This window comes from Typopeltis vanoorti, chromosome 19, assembly GCF_054136105.1.
Source record: "Typopeltis vanoorti isolate ZY-2024b chromosome 19, IOZ_Tvanoo_1.0, whole genome shotgun sequence".
NCBI classification, from domain to species: domain Eukaryota; kingdom Metazoa; phylum Arthropoda; class Arachnida; order Uropygi; family Thelyphonidae; genus Typopeltis; species Typopeltis vanoorti.
In genome coordinates, this window is record NC_143567.1 from 55,897,511 (window position 1) to 55,913,728 (window position 16,218).

The 16,218-nt window shown below is 37.0% G+C and overlaps 1 protein-coding gene across 7 annotated transcripts in view; it reads left to right on the plus strand.

Annotated features, from left to right (window-relative positions):
- The window catches only part of LOC150096138 (uncharacterized), a 205,330-nt gene that overhangs the window by 156,647 nt on the left and 32,465 nt on the right, over positions 1–16,218 (plus strand). For all 7 annotated transcript variants that reach the window (XM_090408912.1, XM_090408911.1, XM_090408915.1 and 4 more), the window contains one exon: positions 7,976–8,012. In XM_090408912.1, coding sequence (XP_090265038.1) covers positions 7,976–8,012 — 37 coding nt within the window. The remainder of the gene's footprint in view (positions 1–7,975; positions 8,013–16,218) is intronic.

The window sequence follows — 16,218 nt, forward strand, 5'->3', positions numbered from 1 at the left end:
CCATGCTTTCTCGACTATTTGTCGTAAAGTGAAGATCTGATCCTGACAGCCTCTATTTGGCCTGAATCCAGCTTGTTCTTCACCAAGCTTTTCTTCCACAATTCTTCTCAACCGTTTCTCAAGTATACTTGCATAGATCTTGCCAGGAACACTCAGTAGAGAAATACCTCTGTAATTCTCACATTCAGTTTTATTTCCCTTTTTATATATGGGTACTATGAGAGCTCTACTCCAATCATCGGGAATTCGTCCCTCTGTCCAGGCTTTCTGAACTATGCAGTGCAGCCACTGTAATACTCTTATACCACCATACTTCAGCATTTCAGGTCGAATATCATCTACTCCTGCTGCCTTTCCACATTTCAAGCCTTTGATGGCTTTTTCTACTTCAAGTATGGATATGTATTCCTGACTGCATGCTTGGTCAGTGTTTTTTACCACTGTGCTGTCATCACTGCTTGTTTCATTTAGCAGTTTTTCAAAGTAATTACTCCATACTTCAAGGATATCTTTTTCTCCCGTTTTCATGTCACCTTTATCATCTCTAATTCCTTTTACAGCACTCTTTCCTCCATTCTTAAGTTTCTTCAACAACCTCCAGAATATTTTGCCACCTTCTTGATATTTATTTTCTATATTCTTGCCAAAGTCCTCCCATGACTTTTGTTTAGCTAGTTTTACACAGTGTTTAGCATTCTTGCATTTGTCTCTATATTCTCTAAGAGCAAAAGCTGACTTATTTGCCAGGAACTTTTGGTATGCTTTCTTCTTTTCCTTCACTGCCTCTTTAACTTCCTGTGTCCACCAGGGAGTTCTGATTTTTTTATCCTTACAAACAACCTCACCACAGGCCTCTCTGGCAGAATCAATCAATGTTTTCTTCAGAGTTTGCCACTGAATCTCCAAGGTTTGGTTCCTGTTCTCAAATTCTTTCATTTTTTCTTCAATAATCTTTGTGTATTTTAGTCTACAGTTCACATCTGAGAGCTGCTCAACTTTTATTCGCTTTAAAACTTTCTTACATGTTATTCTTTTCAATATGAAATTCAATTTTATCCTGCTCAAGACTAAATAGTGATCACTTCCAATTTCAAATCCTCTGTACACTCTGGTGTCCTGCACCAGGAAGAAAACATCACTATCAACAATAACATAGTCAATGAGACTTTTCTTATTCCTAGCCTCTTCTCTCCATGTGAATTTGTGCACATTTTTATGTTGGAACATGGTGTTAGTAATGACCAGTCCATGTCCTGAGCAGAAATCCAACAGATATTTGCCATTATTATTAGCTTTGCTCTTTTCTCCAAATTTTCCCAAAATATTTTTGTATGTCTGACAATCATTTCCTACTCTGCTATTTAGATCCCCAACAAGGACCAACTTTTCATTTTTCATTGTGTCAGTTGCTTTTTCTAAAGCCTCAAAAAATTCCTCCACTTCTACCTTAGTAGAACCTTCTGTGGGACCATAGGCACAAATAAGTCTCATTGTCCAGTTCCCCATTCTCATATTTGCCCACATTACTCTACTTGAGACTGCCTGCCATTCAAGAAGATTAGCCTCGTATTTTGTGTTGAATACTATGGCTACTCCTTCTTTTCCTTGATTGTCATTGCCTGAATATAACATTTTGTATTTATTGCTCAGAAAGAGCTCACCAGTTTTGGTCTTTTTTGTTTCAGTCACCCCTATTATGTCGATCTGGTACTTATCTAATTCCTCAGCTAGCTCCATTTCTTTGCCATTCAGGCTTCTTACGTTGATAGTACCGATCTTTAACTCTGGTGATGTTGAGTTGGGGTTTGTTTTCAGATTTGTTCCAGTAGCTGACTTTTCGCTGTTCGCCCTGGTTCCCTGGCGAAAACAACGGGGGCCTTGTTTAACCGGGCGACGCCCCAGCCGGCATGAAATTTTGTCATGTTGTACCATCATTCTATATTTTGGTTTAACCAATAAGAATACAATTTGGTCGGCTAAATCCCAAATTGCCAGCCCATCCTCGTCCGTTCAGTATCCAAGTAGATACCCAACAGGGTGCACCACGAGAAGGTGAGGATTGGACATTAGGTCAGAAGCCCTGGTCGGTTCTCTGCATTCCTTTAAAGGCTATGTGGAGGTCTCCTCTCAGTTATACAGCTTTGACCCTTAAGCACCCCTGATGCAAAGTTGGGTAGCGTAATTAAAAATCAAGCTGATGTTGAGAGTTTGCAGGATGATTAAATAAAGTGGCAAAATGGGGCAAAAGGTAATGGATGTCAGTTCAATGTGGAAAAGTGTAAAGTTATGCATTTTGGGATCAAAAGATTACCAGCTATGTACTACATTGATGGAACAGTACTCCAAGAGATTGATGAGGCTAGGGACTTGGGAGTGTTGGTGGATAGGGAGATGAAGTTCAGGGGACAAATTACTAAGGTGTCCAAGATTGCACATAAGATTACTTGGTTATTGAGGAACATACTGACATCCAGAGATAAAGAGGTTATTATTCCCCTTCATAAGGCATTAATACTTCCACATTTGGATTACTGTGCTGAGTTTATGTGAGATGTGGTGAGAGGAGTTGAAATGTAGGTTGAAATTGAAATAAACTCAGCATTGTACACATGTTAAAGAAAAGAGCGATTCGCATCACAATGGACAACAAGACCCTTCAAGATGAGTTAAAATTTATTTCCAACAATCTGTACTTGAACGGCTATCCAAGAAGACTCGTCAATAAAGTCCTTTTCTCTGAACCACCACAAAGAGAACAAGAAGATATTCAATATATAAAAACGATTGCAATTCCGTTTGTAAGTGGCATCTCCAACAAGCTCGCCAATCTCCTCAAGCAACACAAAATAAGAGTAACATTTAAATCAATAGAATCTATTCGTAAACTACTAAGCTCTCCAAAAGACAATCATCCTTTCTATAAATATGCTGGAGTTTATAATATTCCATGCTCATGTGGCTCTAGTTACATCGGACAGACTTCGAGAAGACTCGAAATCAGGAAAAAGGAGCACATTGGCTATGTCAAAAACAACAGACAGGACATTTCTGGCCTATCGTCTCATTTCTCTACAACTAACCATGTCATTGAGTGGGACAAAAGCTGTTCCCCTTACATAGAGGAAGATTATTACCATTCAAGAATTTTCAAAGAAGCAGCCACAGTCACCCTTTCTACTGTAAACCTTAACAGAAACCAAGGCCTATACTCCCAGAGATATGGAAAACCCTAATCAGAACCTTAAAAACGGAAGAAATGAACTTTAATACAAACTACAGAAAGTTCCTCAGCAACAGCTAGCTGATCTTGTACACGCGATACGTGTTTCACTCACGTTCGATACTATTTTATTTGTAATTATTCTAGTCAGTTTTTTATTCTTGTCAGTTTTGCAGTTATGCAGAATTGTGAGATTGTTTAAACCTATATGTAAGTGCCCTGAAGATGCCAACAGATAAGTGTGGCAAAACTAGTTGGTTCAGTTAATAAAATTGATCAACACTTGATCGGTAAACCAAATATTATTATTTACTAATTTATGATCAAGAAAATAACCTTCATGATGAATAAATGCCTTTCCTGTCAATTCTATGTACAGTATTCAGTACGTGATCAGAAAGGCAAGATTTATCATAGTTATTAAATTTAATGTGCTGTTTATGTTCCTTTTTTCTGATAGGAATTGTGCGTCCTGTTTTACCCATATAGGGCAAATTACAGGTGCAATGAATATGGTATACCCCATGGTGGGCCAGCAGAGGAACTGCTGGCACCTTTAAACCTCCTGCAAAATTAATGAACTTATTCAACTCATTCAAGAATCTACTTCCACTACTGTACTCATGCTGTTTGAGTTGTTCTTGTGTTAATATTTTGAATGTCATAACCAATTGTTTTGCTCTCTCCCTGAATGATGCTAATGTTACATTGAACATAATGTATCAGAGTTGTTAATAAATTCTTATTTCTCTTATATGTGTTAAATAGTATTTTTTAAAGTATTATAATGGATAATCACATTTTTTCCTTTGAAAAAATTGCTATAAAATTAAGCATTAGTCTTTCTAATAAGAAATTCCATAGAATTTTTAGAAAATGGAATATTATAATTTTCCATTTTGAATTGAACTTTCTAAAAAACTACAAAAATTATAGTGTAAGTAGAGACAGTATGGTTGGCTGAGTGGATAGTGTACTCACTCTCCAACCAACAGGCTTTAGTCAATGGATTATAATGCACAGTACTTCCTTGATGGACATGGCTTTGCCTTGTTGTCAAATATGCTCTTGACCTACGTTTCTGTTTCCTCCTCACACAACACTGAATCATTAGTAACATTGTGTTCACCCCAGAAAGTAACAATCCAATGTACACAAAAACCAGAAGTTCACCACTCTGAACATGCATCACAGCATCTGCAATGACTAAAACAATGCAATGAAACAGAAACGTAGGTCAAGAGCATATTTGACAACGAGGCGAAGCCATGTCTTTCAAGGTGGTGCTGTGCATTATAATCCATTGACTACAAATGTTTCAATGACACCACAAACTTTGATAACTGCACCTTCAACAGGAGATGTACGGCAGTACCACTTCAAACATTATCACATTCATTCTCCTACTGTTGCTCAACCAGTCTTCAGGGACTTCCCTAGCCAGCCAGGACATTTTGTCCAGTCACCAACAGAATCACAGTCTCGCTTCTTGCATGGTGCACCCTATTACTGTTCAGGATCAGTGGTGAGCCATCATAGACAAGCCAAGGGGTTATACCAGAAATCTCCCCCATTTGGTCAGCATCCGTCTCATAGGATATTACTCAACCCTGGTTCCCAACTACCTACTCCAAGGTTAAAATATAACAATTGGTGTCACTTGGAAGCATTCTTCATTAAATTATGCGTGCCTACAAATAACTTGGTAAACAAGACTGCCAAAAATCTTCTTGGTCTTCTTGTAAGTATCCCTTCTCTGCATGATCTGGAGTAATTAACGTATTCTTTTTCCAGGTGATGTAGAAGAATGTCTGATGTTGATCAAGACCATTCAGCAGCCCATCCAGTACATTTAGTCTTTTCTCAAACAATAGGTGGAGCTCTTACAGCCACTATTCCTCTCACCTCACCTCAGCATTAGTGGCACCACCATTTGCTCCACAGCACCATTATGGCCAACAGACTGCAAGGAGCTTAGCTCCTTCTGGTAGAAGTGGATGAACCACTACAACCGGTGTCATCTACTGAATGCAATATTCATGAAGTGTGCTATTATTTCCAGCAAGCAGTCTTTATTCTTGCCATTATGACAAGTGCTCTAGTCATTGCAGGTGATGCATGTTCAGTGGTGAACTTCTGGTTTTTGTGTACATTGGAGTGTTACTTGCTGGAGTGAACACAATGTTACTAATGATTCAGTGTTGTATGAGGAGGAAACAGAAACATAGGTCAAGAGCATATTTGACTACGAGGCAAAGCCATGTCCAACAGGCTTTAGATTAGAATCCCACCATGGGTGTGGGGGTTCATGAATTTTTTTTGGGTTGATGAATTTCATCTCCCAGTATGAGATTACCCTACTTATTTGGGATCCTGAAGTGTCTTGAAAAAAATTTGTTTGGTCTCTAGAACAAGGATTCCACATTATCTAACCTTTAGTCTATCTGCAGTACTATAGTAATACTATAATTTACAATGCTATATAGGTTGTTGACCCACATAAAAAAAAAAATAATAATAATTTTTTTTTTTAACCTTAATGTAAAAATTCTTATCCTAATATCTTTAACTGTTGGAGTTAAAGAGAGCAAACTTATTGGTACTCTAATAAAAAAAAATAAAAAAAAAATTAGCTATCAAGTATAGTTCGCCCACCGATTAGAGATCTCTCGACACTTCTGCACATGTCAGAAAAAGGAGAATCCATTCCGATAATAGGGTAATCAATCTGTCTTCTGGAATGAGTTTGTTTATTATTACAGGTCAGAAAATTTAGCTTTTCTTTTACAAACATTGCTGTTTTTAAAGAGTAACTATTTTGCTTGTATAACAGTTGGAAAAATGTACGTAGAGTATTAACAAAATTAAAAAAGGTATAGCATAAAACAAAAATGTAACTAAGTTTATTTTTAAACTTAGTCACATTAATGTCCTAAACTGATTAATTATTTATGACTTGTTGTGACTCTTTTAACAAACCCATGCAAAAAAAATGTTGGAAAAAAATACCATTGTCAAATCCTTTTAATTTTCAGAGTTATCTGAATCGGTGTCCGAATCGCCATCACTTTCACTTAAACTGATCACCAAAGGTTCGTATAATTCTTCGATAATTCCGTCTCTGTCCCAATACATATTTTCCAATGAGGTGACATGAGAGCAATATTTTCCCCAGTTTTGAACTGCAATACTTTCAATCACCTGTTCTGAAAGCTTAAAAAGTTTCGACATGTCATTATCCCCAGTTACGTTGCGATGGCAAATGAAACTTTTCACTTCTGCCCAAACATACTCAATAGCATTAATATCACAATCATATGGTGGTAGCCTCAAAGCTAGAAATCCATGCTCTTTGAGCATTGTATCGAATTTAAATAGTTTAGTTGTGGGTGAGTTTCTTTTGACCAAATTAAGCAATTCAATTTTTCGCATATCTGGGGAATGAGAAATGTTATTTGTAGAGAGTCATAAGAACTTGCTTCTTATTAGACCAATTTGGAACTTTGTTTAATCGAATACAGTGATATGAAGCATTATCAATTATAACAACAGCATTTTTAGGAAGGTTTGGAATCAGTTTTTCTTCTGCCCACTTTTCGAAGATCGTAGAATTCATTTGCCCATGGTAATCTCCAATAGTTGAATTGGCTTTGTATAGTAAGTTTGAATTCGGTTAAAAACCCATTTCTCCACCCGCACACAAAATTATTATGTGCCGCGAGGCATTTCTGGTTTGTAGCACTCCACATTCTTCTTTAGACTGCCAACATTTTCCATAAGTTAAATTATTATCAATCCAAGTTTCATCTAGATACACAATCGATCTTTTCTCCTCCCTGAAACGTCTTATTGCTCTCAAATACTGCGTTCTAGATAACACGTCACTTCGCTCCATGATAAGTTTCCTTTTATTCTGGGACTTTTTAAAACAAAATCCAATTTCATGAAGTATTTTCCTTAAAGTTTCTCTTTTCCAAAGAAAATTAATTTTTTTCTTTAAGCACAGGAATCAATTTCAGAACAGTTGGCACTCTTTTTCTTGACCACGTAAAATTCGTGAATAGTTCTTCTTATAAAGTCTACATCAAAATCATTCAAAGCTATGGTTTCGATGGTTTTCTTTCTCTGGCGCTTTTTTTTAGGAGATTTAAATTTTGGCTTACCTTCACCTTTTGATTCCCTATGAATTCTTTTAACAGTCGACCCTGATATGCCTGCAATTGCACTTGCATGTTTTATGACTTGAGGAAGGGTAACAAGGAGACGGCCTTCTGACGATTCTTTTTTGCAGAATGTCAGCCCATTATTCAATATTCTTTTGCAAGAGCTACTGAAACGTTTAACAACAAAACTTGGTGACTGTACTGGATCCATCATACAAATTAATAATAAAAAAAATAATGCAAAAAAGTGACAACAAAAATCAAGCTAGTACTAGTACGGCGACAGACAAGAAAGCAGGTGATTTCGCATGTTGGCGACCAATTCGTACATCCTTCATTTCTTTCTCCCCTTCAGCATGAATCAACTATCCTTGGCAAAATTCCAAGGATAGACCTACAAATGGTGGGCAAACTATAGTAAAATTTTTATAAATTTTACTATTGTTACAATAACAAGTTTTTCCAACAAGTTGCACACTGAAATCCAACCTTAAAAAATGAACTTTAATATGTGATCTAGCACTGTATCTAGTTTTGTAAATAAATGATGCATTGAACTGTCTTTATGTATAAACTTTTTTTTTTGTTCTAGAATTGGCTTCTAAACAAGTGAGAGCAAATGCAGTAAAGTAAGTATTTACATCTTTCCTTAGTACACTGTATGAATATGAATATTTCAATTTTGTTATGATTTCTTTCTTAACATGTTCATGCTGGACTGAAATGAATCAATATTATTATTATTGGCACTCCATGGAGTCAAAGACTCATCACAGCAGATCTATTCTATCCATTAACACTATACCTGTCATACATCTCCTTAAACCTGTTCACTGTTAGGGTGCTCACAACCACCTCTTGCAATTCATTCTACTCATTCACCACTCTCCAAATAAAGAACCTAGTCTACAGATCCTTACTAACCATGCTGTTAGACAACTTCCAATTGTGACCTCTTGTTTTCTCCCTATTCTCTATATATTAAAAAATTTCTTTTGTGTCAATCTTATAGAATCTCTTTAGTAACTTATAAGTTTCTGTCACCCTCAATCTATGCTCATAGGGAACATTCCACAGACCTGTCACCAGCTTGGTCACTCATCTCTGAATATTTGGTAGGCATGTGCCATTTTGTGATAGGATACACTTTCTTTATAAAAGCAAAAAGCAGAACTGAAAATAGAGAACAGGTTAGCTGTAGAAAATAAATCACAAATAATTTATTAACTGTTCCATTTGCTGTGTGAATAGTTTAGTAAATATTTACAAGATGAAGCAAATGATATGTGATTCTATAATCTGTATACATGAATATCTATGATTGCATATTAAAGAAAACTATAGAGAAAGAGGCTAATTGTTGAACATCAAATAACTAGTAAAAAAAATAATTTGTGATGTGTTAGTATGTGTTAGTATCTGTGATAGTACTTCGGTTATATGATCTGCATGAATGAGTGTGGTGCAAATTAGATACATGCCAGCTAATTTTTAAACTTTGTCAAAGGATTGAAATACTCATGACTGGCTACTACACACAGCCAACAGATTCAATATAGTCTAGGAGAAGCTGTTCTTTATTTGCTTGTCTGCTGCAGACATAATAGACAGTTGAAAGAAGCCATTCAGATGTCATTCACCTGCAAGATTTTAAACAAACCGTAGACAAAATTTGGCTAAATATCTGGCACAATTATAAGTTGGAAATCTCTGCTATATCTTAAAGAAACACCCAAAATTCACAGAACCCTGGCTTTCTGTTGTGACCTATTGTAGATAGGACACTCTTTGACTTGTAACTTGGCAACATATTTAGCTTACATTTTAACATCATTTAGGTAAAACAACTTCTTATGCCAAAAACTCATGAGGTTTCATTGACAAGTTTAAGGAGATTATCTTAAAGACATGTTGCCATGCTTAATTTATAGGAAGCCTGTTCACCAATGTATCCAGAGAAGAAACGTTATTATTACTACAAGACCTATTTCCTCCAGACATCATCAGTTATTTTAATCATTGTGTGGACAGTTTAAAAAAGAATGAACAGATGAACCTGTGACTTAGCCACAGGTTCATTTGTTCTGCTCGTTTTGTTAAACATATGTTTTGCCATATATGGCAAATATATGAATGGAGTCCTTTGAAAAGATGACCATTGAAAAATACTATACCATATAAAAATATGTCTGTGTTATATTGATGATTATTATTATTTGGTAACCTCCATGGAGTCAACAGACTCATTGTGGGAGGTCCACTCAACCAGCAACATGTCTTTCATAATGAGCTATGAAGTTATTTACACTACCTGCACTCACATCACACTCAGGGAATGCATTCCACTCATTAACAGCTCTCCATGTAAAAAATCTACTGCTTACTCCCTTCTTCACCACATCCTTATACATCCTCCGGGGATGACCTCTTATTCTTCCCATCTTAACATTCACTCTTTTCATTTCTTCTGTATTAATCTGATAAAATCCCTTAACTAACTCAAAGGTCTCTGTCATATTTCTTCTTTTCCTCCTATCTGCCAACCTCTGTAATCCACATTCTCTCAAATGCTCTTCATAACCTACACTCCAGAGTCCTGATATCACTTTGGTTATTCATCTTTGGACCCTCTCTAGTATTTCCACATTACAATGAAAACCAGGTGACCAAATCTGAGCACAGACCAACTAATTTGTCTAAACATTTCACAATCAATACTCTCCACATTCCATAGCTTATAACAGCATCTTATTTTAACATACTATTCTATTGATCTCATCTTCATGCCAAACAGCTTCAATATCTTCACACGTACTACTGTTATTTTCCACTTTGACTCTTGAAGGACTCAATTCCTCTGCTACCAATAACAACCCCCCCCCCACCTCCTCTCTTCATCTTCCTATCCTTTCGGAAAATTCTATATCCTACCATTCCAAGTCCCAGCAGTATATCATCCTCAGTCAACTAAGTTTCACATATGTCAATCATCTTTGGACATACTGATTCAATCAATGCTACAAACTCATCCCCTTTATTTCTGAAACTCCATACATTAGTATATAAGCATAACAATTCTTTACTCTCTCTCTCTCTCTGCTATAGTGTACCTCTCTCTTCATCCTGACCATTCCTGCTTTTGTGATCCTGACCGATTTTCATTTATATTCTTATCATTCCCACTGTTTTGCACTGCATTACTTGCTCTGCTATAATCACTTCCTCAGCTTTGTATCCATTCTTTTCCCATCCTTCCACAACCTGCTTCTTAACCTCTCTTTGACTCTTAGTTCTACAAATTTCGTATGAACTCTGTGCATTCTTTAAATAGCATTCGCTCCAAATGACCCATTCACAAATTGAACACTCTCTGCCTGACACAATTCAGCCATTTTGTCATTCAGTATCATTGTTCTCCTTCTCAGTTCACTACTGTCATATCTGGGCAGCAACTAACCACATTCCCAATAACATTATTATCATTCACTTCCTGCAATAACAACTTCAAATCCCCTTCCATGTTGTTTGTCTCTCTATTCAAGTTGTTTGTGTCCACCACTACCACTAATTCTGACATCTGTTCTTTCTTTCCATGCAAAGCATCTGATATTTGCTTTATTGTACCACCTGTAAAATATGTCTTGAGCACCTTATTTTTTACCATGATATATAACATATATGATGTTATATTGATGGGGCATTTATGAGAAGCACAGCAGATGTTGTAACCATGCAACAGAACTTGAATAGACTTCCTAAATGGGAGTGCATGTTTGTGGGATGTCAGTTTAATGTAGCAAAGTGTAAGGTTTTTAATCCTATATTCTGCATCCCATTTAAGGTTTTAAATGGGATGCAGAATATAGGATTGGTGGGGGATATCTTAGAGGAGGTGAAGGAGATGAAAGATCTGACGGTGATGGTGGATAGGTACTTGAAATTTCGAAGACCTTTTGCTAAAATTATGAGGACAGCACAGCAGATTATGACAATGATGGAAACAATACTGACATATAGAAGTAAAGATGTTATGATTCCATAACGTCTGCAGTATCAAAGAAACAATGATTCTGTTAACACTGTTTAATGTATTAACATGAAACTGTGTTTAAGCACAGTTTGCACAGTTTATTATCTAGTCAGAATATTGTCTAATACTTGGATTTGATATGTCTTCAATCCAGAATATAAAATCTCAGCTTGGCAACATTGAAATTGCATTCATTGTTGTTGGCCTATGATATCAGAGTCATTTCTTATCACTTTATTGATTACATAATCAGCAAACATTCTGGATATCCACAATATCATTAATATACAAATTAAATGTAGCATCTCTAGACTAGAAAGTCTTGTATAAGATCACTTTCATTATTTTATACTGTGCTATTCACATGTACTTTTTTGATACTTGTTGGAGAGCTACCCTATTGAAATCACTGAGTCTATTATCCATTATTATTATCCAACTGACATATTTCATTATTATAAAATTTGATTACTAAGATAAGACCTTCTTTAAGAAAGCAGTGCTGTCATTCACAAAGTTTCATTTACATATATGTCCATTGCTAAATTCTGACTCTCTAACCATTTTCTCCAATACCTTAGCCACTGTCACTCTAGAAATAAAAGTTAATCTGGAATTCTCTAGGCAGTTTATATTTTGCCACCCATGTGCAATTGGACCATCCTTATCCTGTTTAAAATTGGGACTTTGCCAACATTGAGATTTTTATTAAATAACCAAGTTCAAGGTAGCTACTGAAATTGTTTTGCACAGTATCTGAACACATATAGTATCTCCATCCAGTTGCACTTCTACATGTACATTGGCTTGGCAATATTTTTAGCATCTTCAGTTTGTCCATTTCTGATTCCTCACCTACACCAAGTATTTTTCTTATTATTGCACTCCATAAACTTATCATGGAAGACCCAGACTGTCCATGTAATACCTATTTTATCTATCCTTCAGCACGTTCACCATCAAAACACTCACTAACTTTGGCAACCCATTCCACTCATTCATCACTCTGCAACCAAAAAAAAAAAAAAATCTAGTCCTGAGACCTTCAAGGTTAGATAAAGTAAAATAAAGGCTAGAAAGGGCCAAGAGCAGGACATGGGATGACCCTTGTTCTGCTCTTTCTAGCAAGTGCTGAAAATTTTCCTCTGTATCAGTCCTATATGATCCGTTTAGAAACTTAAATGTTTCTATCATATCACGTTGTTAATCAGAATACAATGTCATAAGTGATATTGAGATATTCTGAATTTTGTTGTGAAGAAGAAACAAGCTATATCTCTCTTTCTGTTTTAAATGGTTTAATAAGGATATCTTCTTCTTAAGTATTCTGCAGTTAAGCAGGTTCTTCTTCTTTTAGTAACAAAAATTTTCCTTCCACTTTCTTCTGTTCTGAGCCTTCTCTTTCAAGGTTGTGTATCTATCTTCATTCAGCATGTCATCTAGCATTGTTTTTCCTTCTCTTCCTCTAGGTCTTTTTCCTTCTATTTTTCCTTCAATGGCATCTCTGATTATTCCATTTCCTCTCAGGATATGTTCAATAAAATTTCACTTTTTTCTTTTTATCCTTTTTAACAGATTCCTTTCTTCCTCTACTCTTTTTAAGATCTCTTCATTATTTATTTTATCTGTCCATTTTATTTTTTCCATCTTTCCCCAAATCCACATTCGAAGCTTCCCAAAATTTTAATTTCTTTTTTCTTCACTGTCCAGGTTTCAGCTGCATATAAGACAACACTCCACACATAACATTTTATTATACGTGTGAAGAGGCTTAAGTGCTGTGAGGACATCATGTTGGAGGCTTAATGGATTTTTTAACAATTTTTTAAGCCTCTTCACACGTATTCTAATCATCCATGGAGAAGAACTAGCACGCAAATCCAAGCAATACGGTAAGTCAAAACTACGACTATCTAGGCAACTAAATAGGCTGGCCTTTTTAAAACGATGTCGGGACACAAGAGTGATACCAAACTGCGTTAAAATGAAGATCAATTTCCATTCTAAAAAAGCACTTCGTATATATAACCATGCAAGCCAGGCATTACTCCGCGAGCAAATCGCCTCTACACGTGCTACCCTCGCAGTGACGAACGCCGCCATTGGCTCCTTACACTCAGAGCTCTCCACCGTTCTTAACCCTGAACTTTGGTCGATTCTTTCTGGCATTTCGGAAACTTCCGCACAGAGAGAATTCCAAAAAATAAAAAATAAACACATCAAGAAATTTAGCAACCTTGTGAAAAACAAACCACAACCACAAATTCAACCTCTCCAGACAGTAATAAACCTCTCTTCCAAAAGGCTCAACGACGATGCCGTCAGCGCCCTTTGCCTCGGCCATAATTTTGCCGTCGCTCCGAAGGAAGTGCCGGTGCTTGACGTAATGGTGAACATCGAACGTGGAATCGGTCGCTTACCGTCGGAGATAGCTAACAACATCAGACTTGACGTAGCCAACATCCTCACGCATTCTTCTCCGCCAAAAAGTAATTTATCATATGCCCAACGCACGGCTCTCCTGAAACTACGTAAAGAAAAAAGTATCGTCATCACCAGAGCGGATAAGGGTAATGCCACAGTCGTTCTTAATACCAGTGAATATAAACGTAAAATGAACATCATCCTCCGCGATCGCGCTACCTACATCCCGCTAGAACACGACCCCACAAAAACACAAGTTAAGAAACTTAAAATTTTACTCAAAAAAAGTATCTTCCTGGCCCCCAGATGTCACGAAAAAACTTAAACCTTTCCGTTCCCGTCCCCCCCCCCCCCCCGAATATACGGTTTACCAAAAATCCACAAACCCAATTCCCCACTCAGGCCTATAGTAGATGCTACCAATGCACCTTGCTATAGACTATCTAAACAGCTGGCCAACTCTCTGATCCCCCTCACCGGAAGGTCCCCTTCCTATATAAAAAACTCGACCCACTTTAAAGCCCTCACAGAAAATTTAACCTTGAAGAAGACAGACATATTGGTAAGCTTTGATATCTCATCTTTGTTTACCAATATTCCCTTAACTGACACCTTATCTCTCTTAGAAAAGGTTTTTCCCTCTGACATCTTAGATCTCTTTTCCTTTGCCATTAACTCTGGATATTTCTCGTGGAACAACAAAATCTACAAGCAGATAGAGGGAAGAACTGCCATGGGTTCCCCCCTCTCACCCCCCCTTGCCAATTTCTATATGGAAGATTTCGAAAAACGAGCCATAGACTCAGCCCCACTCAAACCTTCTATCTGGCTAAGATATGTAGATGATGTGTTCTCTATTTGTCCTCATGGCCCAGACATGTTAGACTCCTTCCTCAGTCATCTCAATAGTCTACATCCAAGAATCCAGTTCACTATGGAAAAGGAAAAGAACAATTGTTTGCCCTTCCTAGACACCTTAGTCACACGCCTGCCTAATGATACACTTACCTTCACCGTATACAGAAAACCTACACACACAGGCAGATACATTCACAAACTCTCCCACCACCACCTCTCTCAACAATATGGCATTATTAAAACTCTTACCAAGAGAGCCCACAATCTTTGTTCCAGTGGAACCGCCCTCACTAATGAGCTTAACCACATACACAGCACTTTCCTTTCCAATGGCTACAGCGATCACAGTATCAAAAAAATAATCAACTCCTCCCCCATTCCCCTTCCTTCTCGTCAACAAGATTTTAAAAATGCCATCACCATACCCTACATCCGTGGCACATCTGAAAAAATAGCCAAGATACTAAAACAATACAATCTACACACAGCATATAAGCCCCACCGCAAACTGGCTACCCTTATCCGTTCTACGAAAGATCAGCTCCCTCCTCTCTCTCTGCCTGGAGTTTACAAAGTACCCTGTTCCTGTAAGCTGGCGTACTTTGGACAGACAGGCAGATCAGCATCCATCCGTCTAGAGGAACACAAGTCTTACATCTTCAAACACAACTATGGCCATTCAGGCTTGGTTGACCATGTTTTGGACACCACCCACAGAGTATCATGGAAGAAAACCACCATGCTCCACCACAGCAAATTCAAGAAAGAGAGACTTTTCTTAGAAGCAGCAGTAGCTCTCAAAAACCAACCAAATCTCAATAAATATGGGTGCATTAAGCTTCCGAAGATTTGGGAAAGACTCATCACCAGAGTTCCCACCTTACATTCCAGGCCACCTACGACTGCCCTTAGAGGGCGCTCTACCTAGATAGGACTTTAGTGTCACCCACGTGGTTGGGCTTAGTATTGTTTGTTATTTGTGCATGTGTTACATTAATTTTTTTGTAATCCCCGTCGATGCCCTAGTGACTAGGACGAAATATAGGAAGTATTAAAGTCTATTTTAATTCTTTTTGAGTGTTGTTAAAAAATCCATTAAGCCTCCAACATGATAACATTTTATTAGTCTATTTTTAAAAATTTTATCCATTTTACTTGTGAATAAATTCCATTTTCTATTAAAGGCCTCTCTTCCCATTACTATTCTTGCTTTTATGTCACTTGTACATCTTCCATCGCTGCTAATCACACTTCTTAGACATTTAAATGTCTGTACTTGATTCAATTTTTTCCATTTATTCTTACATCCATAGTTGTCTCTTTCCTTTTTATTTTCATTACTTTTGTTTTGCTTATGTTAATTATCATTCCATAATTGATACAGGATTCCAGTAATCTGTTCAGCAGATGTTGTAATCCTTCCTCGGTGTTTGATAATAATGCCTTGTCATCTGTATATCTTATTGCAAATATCTGTCTACCTCCTATCTTTATTCCTTTTTCTGCATTCTCCAATGCTTCTT